This window comes from Scyliorhinus canicula, chromosome 10 (genome assembly GCF_902713615.1).
Source record: "Scyliorhinus canicula chromosome 10, sScyCan1.1, whole genome shotgun sequence".
NCBI classification, from domain to species: Eukaryota; Metazoa; Chordata; class Chondrichthyes; order Carcharhiniformes; family Scyliorhinidae; genus Scyliorhinus; species Scyliorhinus canicula.
In genome coordinates, this window is record NC_052155.1 from 47,359,897 (window position 1) to 47,379,776 (window position 19,880).

General features: G+C 43.2%; 1 protein-coding gene across 2 annotated transcripts in view; it reads right to left on the reverse strand.

Moving 5' to 3' along the window:
• Positions 1-19,880, reverse strand: part of LOC119972331 (SREBF chaperone) — a 189,663-nt gene that overhangs the window by 25,280 nt on the left and 144,503 nt on the right. For both annotated transcript variants that reach the window (XM_038808857.1, XM_038808858.1), the window contains 6 exons: positions 18,285-18,730; positions 15,050-15,253; positions 12,228-12,429; positions 8,719-8,834; positions 6,607-7,168; positions 5,645-5,730 (listed from right to left, as the gene is read on the reverse strand). In XM_038808857.1, coding sequence (XP_038664785.1) covers positions 5,645-5,730; positions 6,607-7,168; positions 8,719-8,834; positions 12,228-12,429; positions 15,050-15,253; positions 18,285-18,730 — 1,616 coding nt within the window. The remainder of the gene's footprint in view (positions 1-5,644; positions 5,731-6,606; positions 7,169-8,718; positions 8,835-12,227; positions 12,430-15,049; positions 15,254-18,284; positions 18,731-19,880) is intronic.

The window sequence follows — 19,880 nt, forward strand, 5'->3', positions numbered from 1 at the left end:
CTCCGAGGCCGATCGGCCGAGCCTTCACGCCCGTTTCAACACAGCATTAAACACACCTGCTCGCTGCCGTCGAGAAACGGGCGCCAGATGCCCGATTGGCACAGCAGTACCACGGCCGTGCCAAGGGGGGCATAGGCCCGCGATCGGTGCCCACCGATCGTGGGCCGTGCGTCTGTAATGGATGCACTCTTTTCCCTCCGCCGACCCGCAAGATCTTGCGGGGCGGCTGAGGGAAAAGAGGCCAACTGCGCATGCGCGGCTGATGTCATCGGCCGCGTCAGCCGGCGGGACACTAGACGTGCGGCCTTGACGACCGTTGTCAAGGCCGCGCCGCCGTGACCACGCTCCTAGCCCCGCCCTGGGGGGGGAGAATCGGCCCCGGAAGTGGGCGTGAAGGCTGCCGTGAGTCACGGCCTGTCCCACGGCAGCCTTTATGATTCGCCGCATTTGCGGAAAATCTCGCCCGGGGTTTTTGTTTTTGAATTGCAACAGATAAGGGGGAATTTATTAAGGTTTATACATAGAACACTGTGGCTGTGGGGTATCTTTGTGTTTGTAATTGATAAAAATCATTGGTGTGTGTTTATATAAATGTTAACAAGTTCTTAGAATAAAGCTTATTTTGATTAAAGTCTCTAGGAGACTGTTGAATCACAGCTCAAGTGAAGGCTCTTGTGCTTATCCTAGTCAAATTCAACAAAACAGTTGTAGGTCAAGTGAACTCCATAAAAGAGACTGGAATTTCTAAACCCCGGCCCATAACACTATACCTACATGCTTGTATTCAGTGACTGGTGTACGAGGACATTGAGGTCCCTTTGCACATCAAGATTTCCCAATCTATCACCATTTAAGTAACACTCCGCTATTTTGTTTCTCTGTTCGAAGTGGATAACTTCATAATTATCCACGTTATGTTGCAGCTACCACTCACAACTTGTCAAAATCACCTTGAAGACTGTTAAAATCCTCCTTATCACTCACATTCCTAACACTTTTTATGTCGTCAGCAAACGTGGAAATATCACATTTGGTTTCCTCATCCAAATAATGGATGTATATTGTGAATAGTGCAAGCACTAATACCTGCAGGATCCCACTAGTCACTGCCTGCCACTTCAAAAAAGACCCATTTATTCCTACTCTCGGTTCCAGGCTGTAAACCAATTCTCAATCCATACCAATCATAGTAACATAGAATCCCTACAGTGCAGCAAGCCATTCGGCCCATCGAGTCTACTCCAATCCTCTGAAAGAGTTCCCTAACTAAGCCCATTCTTCTGCCTTATCCCCATAACACCACCTAATCTTTGGACACTAAGGGACAATTTAAATGGCCAATCCACCTAACCTGCACATCTTTGGACTGTAGGAGGAAACCACAGTACCCGGAAAAACACACGAAGATACGGGGAGAATGTGCAAACTCCACAAAGATAGTCACCCAAGGTTGCAATTAAACCCCATCTCTGGCGTGTGAGACAGCAGTGCGAACCACTGTGCCACCCCTATAGAATTCCTGCAGTGCAATAAAAGGAGGCTATTCAGCCCATTGAGTCTGCACCAACCCTCTGAAAATGCACCCTACCTTGGCCGACTCCCGTGCCTTATCCCCATAACCCCACCTAACTGTTGAACTCGAAGGGCAAATGAGCATGGCCAAACCTGGATATCTCTGGACTGTGGGAGGAAACTGGAGCACCGGGAGGAAGCCCATACAGACACGGGGAGAATGTACAAACTCTACACAGTCACCCAAGGTCAGAATCGTACCCTGGTCACTGGAGCTGTGAGAGAGTAGTGCTAACCACTGTGCCACCCTAATGTAACTAACCTCTTCTGTGGGACTTCATCAAAAGCTTTCTGAAAATCCAAATACACCACACCCACTGGGTCACCCTTGTATATTCTACGAGTTAACGCCATCAAAAAACTCTAACAGGGTTGTCAAACATTATTTCCCTTCCATAAATCCACTAGTTTCTCACTATTTCCCCTGTCCATACCCCAGGGCCTTGAATACCTCCACCAAGCATCCTTTCAGCCTTCTTTTCTGCAAGAAAAGCAGACTAAACCTCTCCAATCTATCCTCATAACTACAGTTCTTTATCCCTGGAATTAGCCTTGTGAATGTCAACTATACTCTCGCCAATGCCTTCGCATTCCTCCTCAATTATTGCAACCAGAGGGCAGCACGGTGGCACAGTGGTTAGCATTGCTGCCTACGGCGCTGAAGGCCCAGGTTCGTATCCCGACCCTGGATCACTGTCCGTGTTGAGTTTGCACATTCTCCCTGTGTCTGCGTGGGTTTTACCCCCACAACCCAAAGATGTGCAGGGTAGGTGGATTGGCCACGCTAAATTGCCCCTTAATTGGAAAAAATAATTGGGTACTCTAAATTTATTTTTAAAAAAATTATTGTAACCAGAATGGTGGCTGTACTCCAGCCTAACTACTGTCTTATACAGATTCAGCTCGACCTCCTTACTCTTGTATTCAACAGCTCCATCAATAAAGCCTATGATCAGCTTTATTAACTGATCTCTCAACATGCACTGCCATCTTCAATGACTGGTGTACATATGCACTGAGGTCCTTCTGTTCCTGCACCTCCTTAGACTTTCTCCCTTTAGTTTGTACTGTCTCTCCATATTCTTCCTGCCAAAATCACCTCACACCTCTGTGCATTGTCACTTGTCTGCCCTGTTTGACACCTGTTCTCTGCACTCAATCCCAATGTGCTCTATAAAGTATGGGACCCCCATCTTAAATTGATAGGCTCCACTTTGTCTGACTTGCTTTTGCTGGGCTTTCCATGAGCAAATTTACCTAATTTCAACCCCATTTAATTAATCTCAAGTTAGTCTAAATCGCTATACTTTGGCATGTGCAACCTATTTTGTTATCCTTCCATCTAAATATAATCTTGCTCTCTTTTCCCCACTCAAAGAACAATACAGCACAGGAACAGCCCTTTCGACCCTCTAAGCCTGTACCAGTCATGGCAGCACGGTAGCACAGTTGCTTCAAAGCTCCAGGGTCCCAGGTTCGATTCCTGGCTTGGGTCACTGCCTGTGCAGAGTCTGCACGTTCTCCCCGTGTTTGGGTGGGTTTCCTCCCACAGTCCAAAGATGTGCAGGTTAGGTGGATTGGCCATGCTAAATTGCCACTTAGTGTCCAAAAAGGTTAAGTGGGGTTACTGGGTTATGGGATAGGGTGGAGATGTGGGCCTGGGTAGGGTGCTCTTTCCAAGGGCCGGTGCAGACTCGACAGGCTGAATGGCCTCCTTCTGTACTGTAAATTCTATGCAAGTTATATACTATCCGTGGCTAAATCCCTCAGCACTGCCTAGTGCCGTATCCCTCTACACCCATTCTATCCATGTATTTGTCGAGATGCCTTCTGAATGCCATTAATGTATCTGCTTCCATAACCTCCCCTGGCAGCGCGTTCCAGGCACTCATCACCCTCTGTATAAAAATCCTGCCTTGCACATCTCCTCCAAACTTTGCCCCATGGACCTTAAACCTATGCCCCCTAGTGACTGACCCCTCCATCCTGAGAAAGAGTGCCTGCCCATCCACTCTATCCATGTTCTCATAATCTTGTAGACCACTATCAGTTGCCTGCCGCTCAACCCTCCGTCGTTCTAATGAAAACAGTCCGAGTCTATTCAGCCGCTCCGCATAGCTAACACCATCCAGACCAGGCAACATTCTGGTAAATCTTCTCTGCACCCTCTCCAAAGCCGCCACATCCTTCTGGTAGTGTGGCAACCAGAATTGTGTGCAATATTCCAAGTGCGGCCGTACCAATGTTCTATACAACTGTAGCATGACTTGTCAGTTTTCATACTCGATGCCCTGTCCAATGAAGGCAAGCATTCCATATGCTTTCCTGATTACCGTGTCCACTTGTGTTGCCATTTCAAAGATCTGTGGATCTGTACACCCAGATCTCTCTGACTTACTATATTCCTAAGAGTTTTGCCATTTGCTTTATATTTCCCCTCTATGTTAGACTTACCAAAAGACATTACCTCACATTTGTCCGGATTAAACTCCATTTGCCATTTCTCTGCCCAAGTCCCCCAACCTATCTATGTCCTGCTGTATCCTCTGACAATTCGCCACTCCACCAACCTTGGTGTCATCCACGAACTTATTATTCAGACCAGCTACATTTTCCTCCAAATCATTTAGGTATACTACAAACAGAGACCCCAGCACCGATCCCTGTGGAACACCACTAATCGCAACCTTCCATTCGGAAAAACACCCTTCTACTGCTACCCTCTGCCTTCTTAGACTGAGCCAGTTCTGTATCCATCTTACCACCTCACCTCTGATCCCGTGTGACTTCACTTTTGTACCAGTCTGCCATGAGGCACCTTGTCAAAGGCTTTACTGAAGTCCATGTAAACAACATCCACCACCCTCCCCTCATCAATCATCTTTGTCACCTCCTCAAAAAACACAATCAAGTTAGTGAGACACAACCTCCCTTTCATGAAACCATGCTGTCTATCTCTAATGTGTCCATTTGTTTCCAAATGGATTTAAATCCTGTCCCTGAGAATTCTCTCCAATAATTTACCTACTACCGAGGTGAGGCTCACAGCCTATAGTTTCCTGGATTATTCCTGCTACCTTTCTGAAACAGCGGTACCACCTTAGCTATTCTCCAGTCCTCTGGGACCTCGCCTGCAGCCAATGAGGATACAAAGATGTCAGTCAAGGCCTCAGCAATTTCCTCCCGTGCTTCCCTCAGTATTCTGGGGTAAATTTCATCCAGCCCATGAGACCTGTCTACCTTAATGTCTTTTAAAACACCCAATAGCTCCTTTTTGATATCAACCTGACCCAGACTACCCACACACACTACTCAAGAATTATCTTCCACCAAGTCCTTTTCTTTGGCGAACACTGATGCAAAGTACTCATTTAGTACCTCGCCCATTTCCTCTCGCTCAACACATAGATTCCCCCCACTGTCCTGAAGTGATCTAATTCTTTCCCTGGCCACCCTCTTGCTTTTTACACATGAACAAAAAGCTTTGGGATTCACCTTAATCCTACTTACCAAGGATTTTTCATGACCCCTCCGAGCCCTCCTAATTTCCTGCTTAAGTACCTTCCTACTTTCTTTATACTCAAGGGTTTTGACTGTCCCCTTCTAGACTGTACAAAAACCTCCTTTTTCTTTTTGATGTGGTTCACAATATCCCTCATTATACAAGGCTCCCTAAACTTCCCATACTTATCCTGCATTCTATCAGGAATGTGACTTTCTTGAACCTTAACTGCAGTATCTTGTTGGATTGATGTGGCATTTAAGCTAGAGGTTCTGGTTCCTCAACGGATATGTTCCCAATCTACTCTGTACTGCTTTGTTTGTATTTATGCTGGAAATAACTCTTGTCCTGTCTATACCTGTTTTGCATCTATTGAGCTGTTATTTGTTGTGCTTATTGTTCGAAAAATCGTACTAAAAATGTATTTTAAAAAAAAATCCTATGGAACAAAACCATGTGCTGGAGAACTATCAAGTTACATGCTGCTTATACAGTATGCTGCTGGGACAAACATTTAATGTTATCTAAATAATCACAGGGTAAATTCATGACATATATTTAGTTTATTACCTGTTTGTGATAAAAGCCAGTACCATAATCCCAGATGAACTTTCTTCATTACTACAGCGCAGTGTTCCATCTGCAGCATCCCAAACCTGAAACAAACCAGTATTATTTTAAACAGCAACTCTGGTCATGGATTAAACAATAGGTCCTTTCAGTTTCCTTAGAAAATAGGCCAAGGTTCCCTCCCCCACTCTCTTTAGTTTTCTCTAGTTTTCCTATAGGTGCTGACCCATGTTGGATTTTGAGTTCCATTGACATTGGCAAATCTTTTCACTCTGGCCAATTGGTCATTTTCACATTTTAATTTGAGACAGTAAGCATAAGCAAGCTATTTGCCTACAGTAGAACAATACAGGCAAAACCACCTCTCTTCTTCCTAACATTCACATTCCAGCAGAAGTCACTGAGCAGTTATTTGCTTTGTTTGATTTTCCTCTCTGAAAGGTACTGACAAAGGGAATTGATCTTATTACTTTAAAGTATGCCAAAATAATTTCCATTTTGTCTCCTACTCTGAATTTATGAAAAAGAAAATGTCTGCAATAATCCACCAGATTTGCAATGAGACGAAAACAATGGAATCCTTTAAATTACAGTTAAATGTAATGAAGGGGCATGTTCAAAAAACCTTTGCCAAAAAAGGCAAGTTGAGGCTGATGCCAAGGAGTTCCTGCTCATAGAAGTCATTACGGATTTGTAGATAGAATAGTGGAGCCAATTCATGGGAATAATTTAAGAAATTGCAATGGGAGCGAGAGGGGAGAGTTATATTCCTTTCTGGATAGATGATGGTTCAGTGAGATCCTACCTTTGTGATCAGATGGTTATTATACTAAAAGGATGAGCTCTGATGAACAGTTGATCCATTCTCTGTTTTCACTCTTTTAATACTGTTTTAAGAATTTCAAACATACTTACGGGTTCACTTAAAATTCTAAAAAAGTTGAGATGAATGGAAATTTTACCTCAAGTCGCCCACTGCTTCTTCCTGCTACAATCAGGTTACCCTGTATGCTTAGACTCCAGACAGAGCTTTCACAGTCTCCACCCCACATAGGAATGGGGGAGGTCTTCTCAAACACAGAAAATGGCTCATCTCCTAAACTCCGCCTCCTGTGGTTGCAGCCACCATCCCAGCCATGTGATTTGAGGTTCACAGATGTTTGAGAACACCTCAAAAGTGTTGGGGGAGATGGGTAGCTCCTCAGGTTCTGCACATTCAACATTTTATGATCTTCATATGCTTTATCATACGCTCTTCCAAAGTCATAGCCGGTCTCTTGCGAATGTTCAGAGACAGTCCGCTGTCTGGAAACTGTATCTTCCTCTTTACTCTGCTCTGCAAAGTTGGTGTCTATTAACCCAGATAAGTCTGGCTGATCGGTGAACAGAATGGGTTGTGAAGGGGTTATTCTCCTTTGGAAGTTGTGTTCGTTCTCGAATGATTCATCTGCTCCATTCTCTGGATCTGAAATATACTCCCAGCTCTCCTGCCAGTCATAGCAACTGCTGCTATCCCTGCATTGCCTAAAAATGGATGGAAAAGACCTTGTAAACTGTAAAGCATTTTCTAACATGACTGCATTTTAGAACTCTAAAGTCTGAACAAACTTTCTACATAGAGTGCAAAGTTTTCACACAGAATGGGCGGTATTCTCCACTCCCGATAAAAATCAGGATGGTCGTCGTGAAATTGGCCGAGCTTCACGACGGCCTCGAGGCCCGCTCCCCGCACCTAATTCACCCCCACCCGGGGGGACTAAGAGTGGACCCCCGCCGTTCCCGGCCGCGACCTCATCGTGCCGGAAATGACGCGGAAACGGCACTTTTCTGATGTGATCCGCGCATGCGCGGGTTGCCGGCGGATCACATCAGCACGCAGACGGCACGAACCCGCGCATGCGCGTGGTGCCGTCTTTCTCCACCGCCGCCCGGCAAGACGTGGCTGCTTGATCTTGCCGGGCGGCGGAGGGGAAAGAGTGCATCCGTTTTGGACGTTGGCCCAACGATCGGTGGGCACTGATCGCGGGCCTGTCCCCTCCCGAGCACAGTCACGGTGCTCCCGTCCAAATCGGGCCCCTAGATGCCCCAAACGGGCATCTGGCGCCCGTTTCACGAATGCAGCGACCAGGTGTGGTTGCTGCCGTGGTGAAACGGGCGTGAAGGGCCAGCCGCTCGGCCCATCGGGCTCGGAGAATCGCCGTTCGCCATGAAAAACGGCGAGCGGCGATTTTTCCTAGGGGGGGGGGGGGGGGGGGGGATCGCTGGGGACACCAGGTAAAAAATGTTGGGAGGCCCTCCCACGATTCTCCCACGCCACGTGGGGAGCGGAGAATTCCGCCCACTACATCTTTAAATTTCATGTCGTGTTTTAATCCATTTCAAAATCAAGTGATGCAAATATGATTTAGTCATTAAAAAGTCCAATCTGTATTTTTCAGCAGGTCATATGGATTGTGAATTATTTTCAGAATTGTTTCCTATAATTATTCATATTCTGGTATGAACTTCTCTATAGTTCAAGTTGGAAGGAACATCTCAGGACTGCTTGAAGCATGTCATCCTCCTTCAATGCTGCATCAAATTAAAAATATTATAAAAACAGTTCTTCATAGCTCTTTCGGTCGGCAAACAGTGTGGCTGAACCACAGTTCTAGAGGGAAATCAAGAAACTCCTGTCAACATCAAGTGATCTTCACAGAATGTGTTCGTATTTGGACATTACATAGAATGCACAGTGCAAAAAATGGGTAACTCAGCCCAAATGACCCATTCTGCCCAATGACCCATTCTGATGTTTATGCTCCACAGAAGCCTCATGCAACCCCTCATGACTTTATCCTATTACAAACTCCCTGATTTTAAAAACTTGTTTCCTTTTGTATCACCGCTGTAAGCAATTTGATCAAATTAAAATCAAACAGTAAAATTGCATTATATCATACCGAGCTTATCTGTGAAGGAAAAAGGAGTTCAGGACTTCCTAAACACAAGAAGAGTCAAAAGAAAAATGGGGGAAATCTTGTTCCAGGCATGCAATAAAACAACTGGAACGGGTGAATGAATGAATATTTTACCCTGGGTTTGGTATGACAGTTAGACAATCACCAGTCTGTGCATCCCACACTCTGATCTGTCCAGACAAGCAGCAGCTGACCAACAACATCCCATCACTGGCCAAGCATTCAATATCCTAGATAAAGAAAAAATAAGAAGATGCATTTAAGAATTTTTTTCCCCCCCCACAGAATATGGGTGTTGCTGGCTGGGCCAACATTTGTTACCTATCCCACTAAGATTGCAACCAGTAGCGGATGTAAATGACCATGGGTACAGGATTAATGGATACACAAAGTCCTAAATGTTTTCATACTTTAATCTTTGACGTGCCAATACTGGACTGCAAACTTACCCAAAATAGTGCACCAGACTACAGTGAAATGTAGAGTGTGGAGGAATTGACAAGAATGATTTTCTTCTTTAAAGGCTCTTTAGTGGACACCAACTTTGAAACAAAAGCAAAATATTGTGGATCCTGGCAATCCGAAATAAAACAGAAAATGCTGCAGTACTCTCTGCAAGTTAGGTAATGTATGGAGAGACCTGAAACATTACTGTTTGTTGCTCCACAGATTCTGTCTAGCCTGTTGAGCATTTCCAGCATTTTCTGTTTTTACTTTAATTAATAATCAGCTCTTAAATTGTAATGGTAGTCATCAGAACTGTGTTGTGGTAATATTTGTAACCGAATCCAAATCCTGAGAAATTTATCAAAATATTATCAATGGATTGAAGTGCCACAACGCCTCACCTCACTAAAGGGCTGATTTACCTATATAAAAATTGTCCCAAAATAATTCACATTAGTGGCTTTGGTTAAGGACACTCACGTCTACACAACTCCAAAAATACAAAATCAGATCGTACGAGAACAAGTTGTAAAACTGAATTCAATAAACCTGGTCACTTATGTGCACTGCAATTTGAAAAGTGACCACACAATTTTCCCGATTGTTACAAAAACTTCAATGGTTCATTAATGTCTTTCAGAGAAACAGATTTTCTATAACTGTCTGGTCTACAGAAGAACATATTACATAGTTGACTCTCAATGCTCTCTGAAGTGACCTCGCAACAGTCATTTGTACCAATTTTTAAATATATATGATTAAGCTTGTGAGCATTCAGAACAAATAAAAAAGTGAGGATAGCATAGAAGCAATATTACCACTGTTGACTGCGATATTCAGCCTGAAGGAGATAGGAATCAGGAAACAGGAAATGTGCAAATATAAGAGATAATTGTTTGGAGCAATTCATGCACAATATTTTAAATATGGTACTCTTTGTAATACAGACAACATATTGATCGTTCCAAAATCTTGAGCTATGGATGGAATCCGAGCTATTGTATTGCACTGACAAACTAGAGGGGAGAATTTTAAATAAATTGTAGCAAGTTGACTCACACCTTGATTAAATGTACATTTGGTAGCTTGGGGAAATGCTACAAAATAGTACTGAATAAACCAGTTAATTTGGATTGCTTGCGAGGCCAATGCTCAAGAATAATCTCGCTAACAAAGCAAAAATATAAGGTAGAGAGGCAGCACGGTGACGCAGAGGTTAGCACTGCTGCCTCACACCACTGAGGACCCGGGTGCGATCCCGGCCCCGGGTCACTGTGCATGTGGAATTTGCACATTCACCCCGTGGTTGCGTGGATCTCATCACCACAACCCAAAAAGATGTGCATGGTAGGTGGATTGGCCACGCTAAATTGCCCCTTAATTGGGAAAAAAGAATTGGGTACTCTAAATTAAAAAAATATATATAATGTAGTGCTTAAAAATCATGATACTGTTCTTTTTTTATTCATTCATGGGATAAGGACGTTGCTGGCCAGGCCAGCATTTTTAGTGTCATCCCTAACTGTCCTCGAGAAGGTGTCGGGGAGTCTTCTTGAACTGGGCAGCACGGTAGCACGGTGGTTAGCATAAATGCTTCACAGCTCCAGGGTCCTAGGTTCAGTTCCCGGCTGGGTCACTGTCTGTGCGGAGTCTGTACGTCCTCCCCGTGTGTGCGTGGGTTTCCTCCGGGTGCTCCGGTTTCCTCCCACAGTCCAAAGATGTGCGGGTTAGGTGGATTGGCCATGCTAAATTGCCCGTAGTGTCCTAAAAGTAAGGTGGGGGGGGGGGGGGGGGGGGGGGGGGTTGTTGGGTTACGGGTATAGGGTGGATTCGTGGGTTTGAGTAGGGTGATCATTGCTCGGCACAACATTGAGGGATGAAGGGCCTGTTCTGTGCTGTACTGTTCTATGTGATGCAGGAACAGCCACCATGTTATTAGAAAGGGAGTTCAAAGTTTTTGACCAAGTGACAGTGAAGGAACAGCGATATTGTTCCAAGTCAGGATGATTTGTGACTTGGAGGGGAAATGAAGGTGGTGGGGTTCCCATGCATCTGCTGCCCTTGTCCTTCTAGGTGGTAGATGTCACGGGTTTGGAAGGTGCTACTGAAGGAGCCTTGTGAATTGCTGCAATAGATCTTGTAGATGGCACACACAGCTGCCACTGTGTGGTAATGGAGGGAGTGGATATAAACGAGATGGATGGAGTACCAATCAAGCAGGCAGCTTTCCACTTGCCCAAATAAGTGCAACTCCAACAGCACTCAAGAAGCTTCACCACATCCAAGACTCATGACCCTTTTCTCTCAAGAGCGTCATAAGTCCTGGATGGTGTCAAGCTTCTTGATGTTATTGGAGGTGCACTCATCTAGGCAAGCAGAGATAATTCTATCACATTTGTGCCTTGCTGGTGGTCAACAGACTTTGGAGAATCAGGAGACGAGTTACTCGCTGCAAGATTCCTAGCCTCTGACCTGCTCTAGTAACCACAGTATTAATATCGCTGGTCCAGTTCAGTTTCGGATCAATGGTAACCCCCAGGATGTTGATTGTGAGGGATTGATGGTAATGACACTGAATGTCAAGGCAAGATGATTGAATTTTCTCTTGTTGGAGTTGGTCATTGCCTAGCACTTGTGTAATGCAAGTGTTACGCAACTGTTACTTGACACTTATCAGCACAAGCCTGAATGTTATCTTGCTACATATGGGCATAGGTCACTTCAGTATCTTGAGTTACGAATGGCACTGAATATTGTGGAATCGTTAGTGAACATCTCTACTTCTGACCTTAAGATGGAGGGAAGGTCATTGATGAGTAACTGAACATGGTTGGCCTAGGACATTACCCTGAGGATCTCCTGCAGTGATATCCTGGGACTGAGACAATTGACCTCTATCAAACACAACCATCTTCCTTTGTGCTAGGTATGCCTGGTTATCCAGTGTAGATTGTTATTAGGCTAGCCAGATCAAAACAAATATAAATAATGCATCTTACCAAAATAGTGTCCATTTACATTCATGCAGTGCTCCCAAATGTATCAATGTGTTTCACAGACAAAGAAGTACCAGTTTGCTATTATTTAAATCATACTTTACCATTTTAAGGAAAATGTTGCAATATTTGGCCGTGAGCAGGACCACAATATAAAGGAACAGACAGATTTTCACTTACCATTAAATGTCCCTTCAAAATTAGTGGCAAGGTTTCGCTGATGGGTGGAGTGTAGCCATAGTCATCACAGGGCAAGTCCCCACGTCGCCTTCTGCCATGAGAGAGGCCACCCTGGCCATATGTTTTTGGACAGAACACCTTATACAAGCAGAAGAGCAGAATTACGAGCAGGACCCCTGATGCCAATCCAAGAGCTCCAACTCTACAGGAAAGAAGAACAAAGTCTATAATTAAAAACAAATGCAATTTCATTGACCAATAGTAAATATGTTTTTTTGAGGAATAATACTGTTTTCTGTTCACTGTTTTCTTGGCCAATAGCAATCATATGACTTCGGCAAAAAATAAAATATAAAATAACTAGATGGAGAAATCTTCCAACATGACCTCTGTCTCTCTAGACAGTCTGGAACCTGTTCTTGAGCACAAAGTATCCCAACTGCAGAACCATTCATCACTGGCAACACGAAGAACTGACCCCAATCAACAGGAACACCAGTTTGCAAACCCTTTATAAAGACTCTGAACTTGACTTGCAGAAACCAAGATCAATCAACGTATCTTATCCTTCATCTTCAACTTGCATCATTCATAAAAAGCTCGACATGGCACTACATTCCTCTCATGAACACCATGTAGCCAGGATATACAAAATTGTATTTTAACGAGTGAGATCAAATGGACCCTCTCCATACCAATCTTGTAAACAATGAGAAATTATAAAAGGGAAAAAGCTACAAATTTTGACCTTAATAGGGCATTACAATGTCATATAACTCTTAACTATCCAAAGTTACAATGGGAAGGAACATTGAAATTGCTGACATTGTTGCCCAAAAATTGTGGTCAATATGAATAATACATTACACTTTAGATAGCAAACACAACAAAGATTGATATCACGGATCTACTGGGCAATCCACTTAGCATATATATAGCACCAATTCCAGCTGGTTGCTCACAGTTCTGTGGCACCTTATTATAATAATAATATAATAATTGCTTATTGTCACAAATAGGCTTCAATGAAGTTACTGTGAAAAGCCCCTAGTCGCCACATTCTGGCGCATGTTCGGGGAGGCTGGTACGGTAATTGAACCCGCGCTGCTGGCATTGTTCTGCATTACAAGCCAGCTGTTTAGCCCACTGTGTTAAACCAGCCCCTTATGGAATGCCTTTTGTGCACTGTGCTCAATTATGGGTACCACACTTTTGGTAAAGATGCCAAAGACCTTGGTGAATGTGCAGAAGAGATTTACCAGAATGGTACCTGGGAAGAAGGGCTTCAGTTATGTGGAAAGACTGGAGAAGATGAGGCTATCCCAAGGAGAGAAGTTCAAGAGGAAATTTTATAGACATAATAACCATGAATGATTTTCAAGAGTAAGTAAGGAAAGTCTATTTCCAGCGGTAGAAGGGTTGCTAATTAGAGGACTCAGATTTAAGATGATTGGCCAAAGAACAGGGGACATGAGGGAAACATATGCTTTACATAGCAAGTTGTTAGTGATCTGAAATACGGCTTTAAAAGGTGGTGGCAGCAGTCTCAATAGTTAGGTTCAAAAGAAAATTGGATAAATGGTTGAAGGGATTCAATTAGCAGGGCTATGGGAAAATAAGCATTGTGGAGTTGGACTTATTGGAAAACTCGACTGAAGGGTTAGCAAAGCTATGATAGGCTGAATGGCTGGCATTGCTCTATGCTGTATCATTACATGATTCTATGAAATGACGACAATTCTCTAAACAAAAGTAAAATACTCCAGATGCTGGAAATCTGAAATAAAAAGAGAAAATTATAGAAATACACAGCAGATCTGTTGGGAGAAAAACAGAGTTAATGTTTCAGGATGTGGTATTTCATTAGAACAATTCTAAATAGTTGATGACGTAAATGTAAAATAAAAATGTAAATGTACACACAGTCCCAGAGGACCATTGGCTCTCTCCCGTTTGAGAGAGAGTTGACTGGTGGTGATTCAACCCGAGGGTCACCACACCTCAGGTTGAGAAGGCAGAGCCTTCATGAATAGTTTGCTAATTCAGCAATGCTCAATAACATGATGCAAAAATCTTTTGGATACTGTATCATGCAAGATGTGATATTACCCTGGAGTTGTTATCACAGCCAGTAATGCGAGTGGCTTAAAGCAGATAGCTAAATCATTAATAGACATTCAATGCAGTAAACTAACATGTGTGGAAACCCATGAAACACAGTTACCATGCACTCTACAGCAGTGTTTTTCAAACTTTTTTTTCAGGGGACCCATTTTTACCAACTGGCCAACCTTCGCAATCCACGCCGGCCGGCTGACCTTCGCGACCCACGCCGGCCAACCTGCGCGCCCACCATTTTCTCTTACCTTGTTTGTTGCTGACAGAAATGGAGGAAATGTTTTTGGGTCCCTTTGGCCCCAATGGTCCCCTTGTCCCTTTTGCCCCCCAAACTTGTAAACAAAAAAGGCTGCGACCATACATAAAAAAAATGCAGCCGCACTGAGCACGCGTGCCCGGGCATGCATGTGTAGTGTGGCCGAATTATTTTTATATGGCCCCGCTTGCAGCCGGCATAGTTAAAAGCCGGCTGCTGCGGCTGCTGCGCACAGATCTGCGTGATCGGGTGCGCCGCGACGGACGGCTCCGCGACCCTCCTGAACCCACCCGCGGGTCGCACCCCTGAGTTTGACAATGCCTGCACTAAGCTATGCCAATCCTGATGGTATATTTTATGCGCTGATAATCCATTGACAAGGAATCACAATTGACCAAGCGGCTTTAATTTTGAATATTTTTGCTAATTTACATCCCCAAGACCTTACTTGTAAAGAGTGATGTCTAAAGGAACTTGTGGTTTTACGGAGGCATGTTCCCTTGCCCAGTTTCCATCAATATTTTTTGACTCTTGGTAACTTGTTGAGAACATGGGATGGTATCGTTTTGCATCTTGAGGGTGTCGTGCATCCAGAGCATCTTGCAGACTCAGATGGAAGGATACTGGGATGATGGGAAGAATGCTAACATATCTGTAAACAAACAAGTAGCAATAAAATTGAGGTCTTTTTCAACAGTTGTACCTAGGTTTTGTCCTTAGTTATAGCTTTAAACATTTTATTAGAATACCTAAAGGAAGGGTAAAACATATTGTACAAGATTATATCAACAAAGCAAGCAAACCAAAAGATGATATGGTAAATGAAGTGCTAGTGAGTAGTATTTTAGAAAGGTCTAAGGAATGTGGGTTAATTCCATAAAAGCCAATTTAAGCTAAAAAAAAAAGCATACTTATTATACCAATTAGATATCACTTTATATGTCTGAGGCTTAACAATTCATTTAATTAAGACTTCCTGAGAGGCACTGCACCAAGCAGACTCTGCTGGACAACCAGTTAAATGAAGTATACCAGAAAAACACCAAATAAAAGTATACATTAAGCTAAACATTCTGCTTTGTTACACAGTCATTTAGGAGCTACAACATTAAACTATTAGATTAGTAAATTCTAGGTAACAAACATAGGCAGCTGGACAGAATCAAATGGGCACTTGATCCACCAATACTAACAAAGTGGTGACTATATCACTCGGCAAAATGTCAACAACTATCACAAAATGTAATCGCTTGATGAATTTGGATGCTCAAATAAATCTAACATCTCATCGGATGAAGTGTTCTCTAATTTGTACCCTGACAGGCACTGTATGTGTAAACATATTGTTCCACTAAATTTACGTAGGTAGTTTGCTTATCGTAAATGTGAACATTTTAATAAAAAATATACTGGGTAACATTTTTCGAACTGTGGGTTAAAAGGTCAAGAGGGATGCAGACAACCAACACTCCATGGAATGTTAAGTGGCTGGAGATGGGACATCCCTTCTCACTCAGACCCCCATTCAGAGAGCTAATGACAAGTTTGATTGGCCAATAATTCTGTACTTTACACAGCACCACCAAGAGTGGTGCCCACTGCTGAGACTACAGGTGCTTCTGAGACTACACTTAATTACCAAATTCTAAGTGCTGGGAGTTCATGTGTCCTTTTGTTACTGACTACTACTAAACCTCTAAATCTCATTTTACCATCATGGTGTTAATGTTCCACTACTATTTTGATGCATCCTTTTTGGTTTTTGGTTCAAAATAGATAACTTCATACATACCTGCACTGAACTCCAACTGCCACATTTTACCCATTCCTTTATATTCCTGCCTACAGCAACTGCAACATTACCAACCTTTGTGTTAAGCATCAGGAAACTTGGATAAATGACATTCTATTTTGTTACCCAAGTCATTCATAGATATATTGAACAGATGAGACCCCAGCATCATAAGGCACACCACTGGTCATTTCCTTCCAAATGTGAATATTATTATTTCTACTCTGTCTTCCATCACCAAGTCTCTGTCATTGACTACATCACTAAGCTCTGAACCAGGTCAATAATTTCCCTGCTATTCCATTAACCTTTAATTTTGGTGAAGTCTTTTAAAGGGATGAGGAATGATTGGCGGGATTCTCTGGCCTCCCAGTCCAATGTTTCTCGGTGTCAGGAGGTGGCGCCCCATTCGCTGGTGACAGGATTATCTGCTCCCACTGCTGTCAATGGGATTTCCATTGAAGCCACCCCACACCGCCGAGAAACCCGTGTGTTTGGGTGTGCTGCAGGCGGCCGCCAGCGAATGGCTGAAGAATTCCAGCCTATGGCTATCGCGATGCTGGTTCCATTACCACTTGAGAGACAGCAAGGATGACATACAAGATGTTTTAAAAACTATTAAGAGTTTTGATGGTGAATAAGGAAAGACTTTATTGTGGATGGGAATTACTGCCAATGGCTTATCAATTAGAAGTAGGAGAGAGAGGGCAGAGTTAATTTACTGGAGTGGTAACATGACAGTGGGAATTCAGTAACATGGGAGAGATGAGAAGAGGTCAGATTGTTCTCTTCAGAGCAGAGAAGGTTATGGCAGATTTTAGAGGTGTTCAAAATTGTGCGGTTTTGATCAATAGACAGGAAACAATTGTTTCCATCAGCATTCGATTACCAGAGGACACAGACATTAGAGACTTTGTAAAAAATATAAAGGTAAAGTCATCATAGAACATATACATAGAACATAGAACAGTACAGCACAGAACAGGCCCTTCGGCCCTCGATTAGTCCCAGATGACCATAGGCTGCTTTCGCCCTTGAGGTGAGAGCTAACTGTTGCTGATTTAACCTGACGATCACCATACCTCAGGCGAGCGACAAGGTTGAGAAGGTGGGCCCTTCATGAATAACCTAAACGAAGAGGATTTTTAAAAAAGGAAGGGGGTTAAGATCTGGAATTCACAACCTGGAAGGGTGATGGAAGAAGATTCAGTAGTAGCTTTTAAAAAGGAGTAGAAAATATATTTGAAATGAGAAATTTGTGGTGCGATGGGAAAGAAGTAGGGGTAATAGGACTAATTGGATAGTTCTTTCAAAGAGCTAGCTGATTGCTAGCTGATTGTTGCTAGCAACAATCTGATTGCTCTCCTTCTGTGCTGTATGATTCCAAGAATAGTTTGTCACAGGGTGTAGTTGCATTTTAAAACAATTTTTAAGAGCACCAAATTCATTTTTTTTCCAATTAAGGGGCAATTTAGCATGGCCAATCCATCTAGCTTGCACATTTTTGGGTTGTGGGGGCGAAACTCATGCAGACACGGGGAGAATGTGCAAACTCCACGCGGACAGTGACAGAGCTGGGATCGAACCTGGGACCTCAGCGCCGTGAGGCCACAGTGCTAACCCATTGTGCCACCGTGCTGCCCATGGTTGCTTATTTTAAGGGGAATTGGATCAATATTTGGAGCAGAGGAAACAATGTGGTTCTGGGGAGACCCATATGACAGTGACGTTAGGAGCTGGCACATTCGTGGCAGGTGAAATGTCTTTATGCTGCTAACGTTTAGGATTTTTAAAAAAGTGCAAACATCCACTTCACAATTTTTCTCTCTGCAAATGCTTCAGTTACCTTCTTTATAGAAAATCATGTCAGACGGCTTTCAAAATCACTTACTTCCTTGCCAACGTGTTATTATAATAACTGAAAAGAGTTGGCCAATGTCGGAATGATAGCTTCCGCCACATCTCCTGATCGTGAGCGCCCCACGTGATCTCTTCTTTGAAATCATTCTCTGGGAAACTTGTCTCGCTATGGACGTGTTGTTTGTCATTATCAGTTATATTTTCAGGTTCGACCAAAGGCAAGGCATCAAGAGAGTTCGAATTCTTGCCCTCATCTGTGCCATGAGACTGATTCTCCAATGGTGGGGTCACATCTGATGGAAAACCAGGCAAACTGCTCTTTGTATCTCCCCTTTGGAAAACACCTGGTGGAACTGCAATGGGTGCCAAGCCACTCCCTCCTAGTGGGCTCTGTTCAGTCACCTGTGCTGTTAAAAATGTTCGGACACCAGCGGGATCAGTATAAACCAGGATCCCAATCCATATGACTGTCCCGACCTCAAAAAGAGAAGCAGAAATTTAGGTGTCGTCAAATCTCTCACAGCAATTTACTTATAAAAACAATTTGCATTTAAAAAGCATAACCACATAGGTATATCACAAAATAGCTCATATACACTTAAATCGAATGATGAAGGAAGCAAATGTAGTACATTAAGTGCAACAGGATCCCACAAATAATAATAATGAAGTGAATAGCTGATTAATCCATTGGTCCATGTGGAATTCTGACCAGAACCGGAGAATTACCTGTTTCACTTAATAGTCAATTTCAATAGATTAATTGTTCAATTAATGTGATATTTAAGTGGGTTTTGCAGTTTAACTTCCACCTCATGGGACTCTCCAGTAAAAGCAAGGTGAGAAGACAGCGTCAATTGAGAGGCTGAAGCCATGACAGGGAAAGTTAGTGTTTTCACTTGCACTTTGAAGCGGAGGTTTAAAAACTTTTTAAAAAATTGATTTTCATATTTTCTGGTGCATAATTCCATTATCACTGACAAATTCAAAGCTTGCACATTTACATATTTTCTTCTGGGGGTTTGTGGGGGGGGGGGGGGGGGGGGAGTGAGAAGGAGGTTCGAGATCCCCACCCAAACAGAATTAAGTGTACATTCATGTGTTCCAACCTGGTACTTGAAAAAAAAACTGTTCTCATTGGATTTTCACATATATTGTATATTTGTTTTATATTATATATTTCTAGCCTGAACGTTAAACATAAGAACATAAGAACTAGGAGCAGGAGTAGGCCATCTGGCCCCTCGAGCCTGCTCCGCCATTCAATTAGATCATGGCTGATCTTTTGTGGACTCAGCTCCACTAAGTTACGTTAAGTTACAGGTGTGCTACCCGCAGGTAGTATTTTACAGAAAGTAATCTGGGCCCGATGCTAGTTCATACAAGGGTGGGGAAACCCCCAAAAGAGGTACATATTACACAAAAACAAAGAGATTTAACAACAAGAAAAGAGAAAAAAAAAGAATAGACTCAAACACCCGAGTGTGAACATACCAGGCCCGCTGTACATATTTATGTTGCCTGCCCTGTTCAGTGCTTTACTCCGGAGTCCCCACTCTATTTCTATCCCTCGTTCTTCTTCACATTTTTACCATGTCTCTCCAGTGAGGAATGTGCCTCTTCTAAC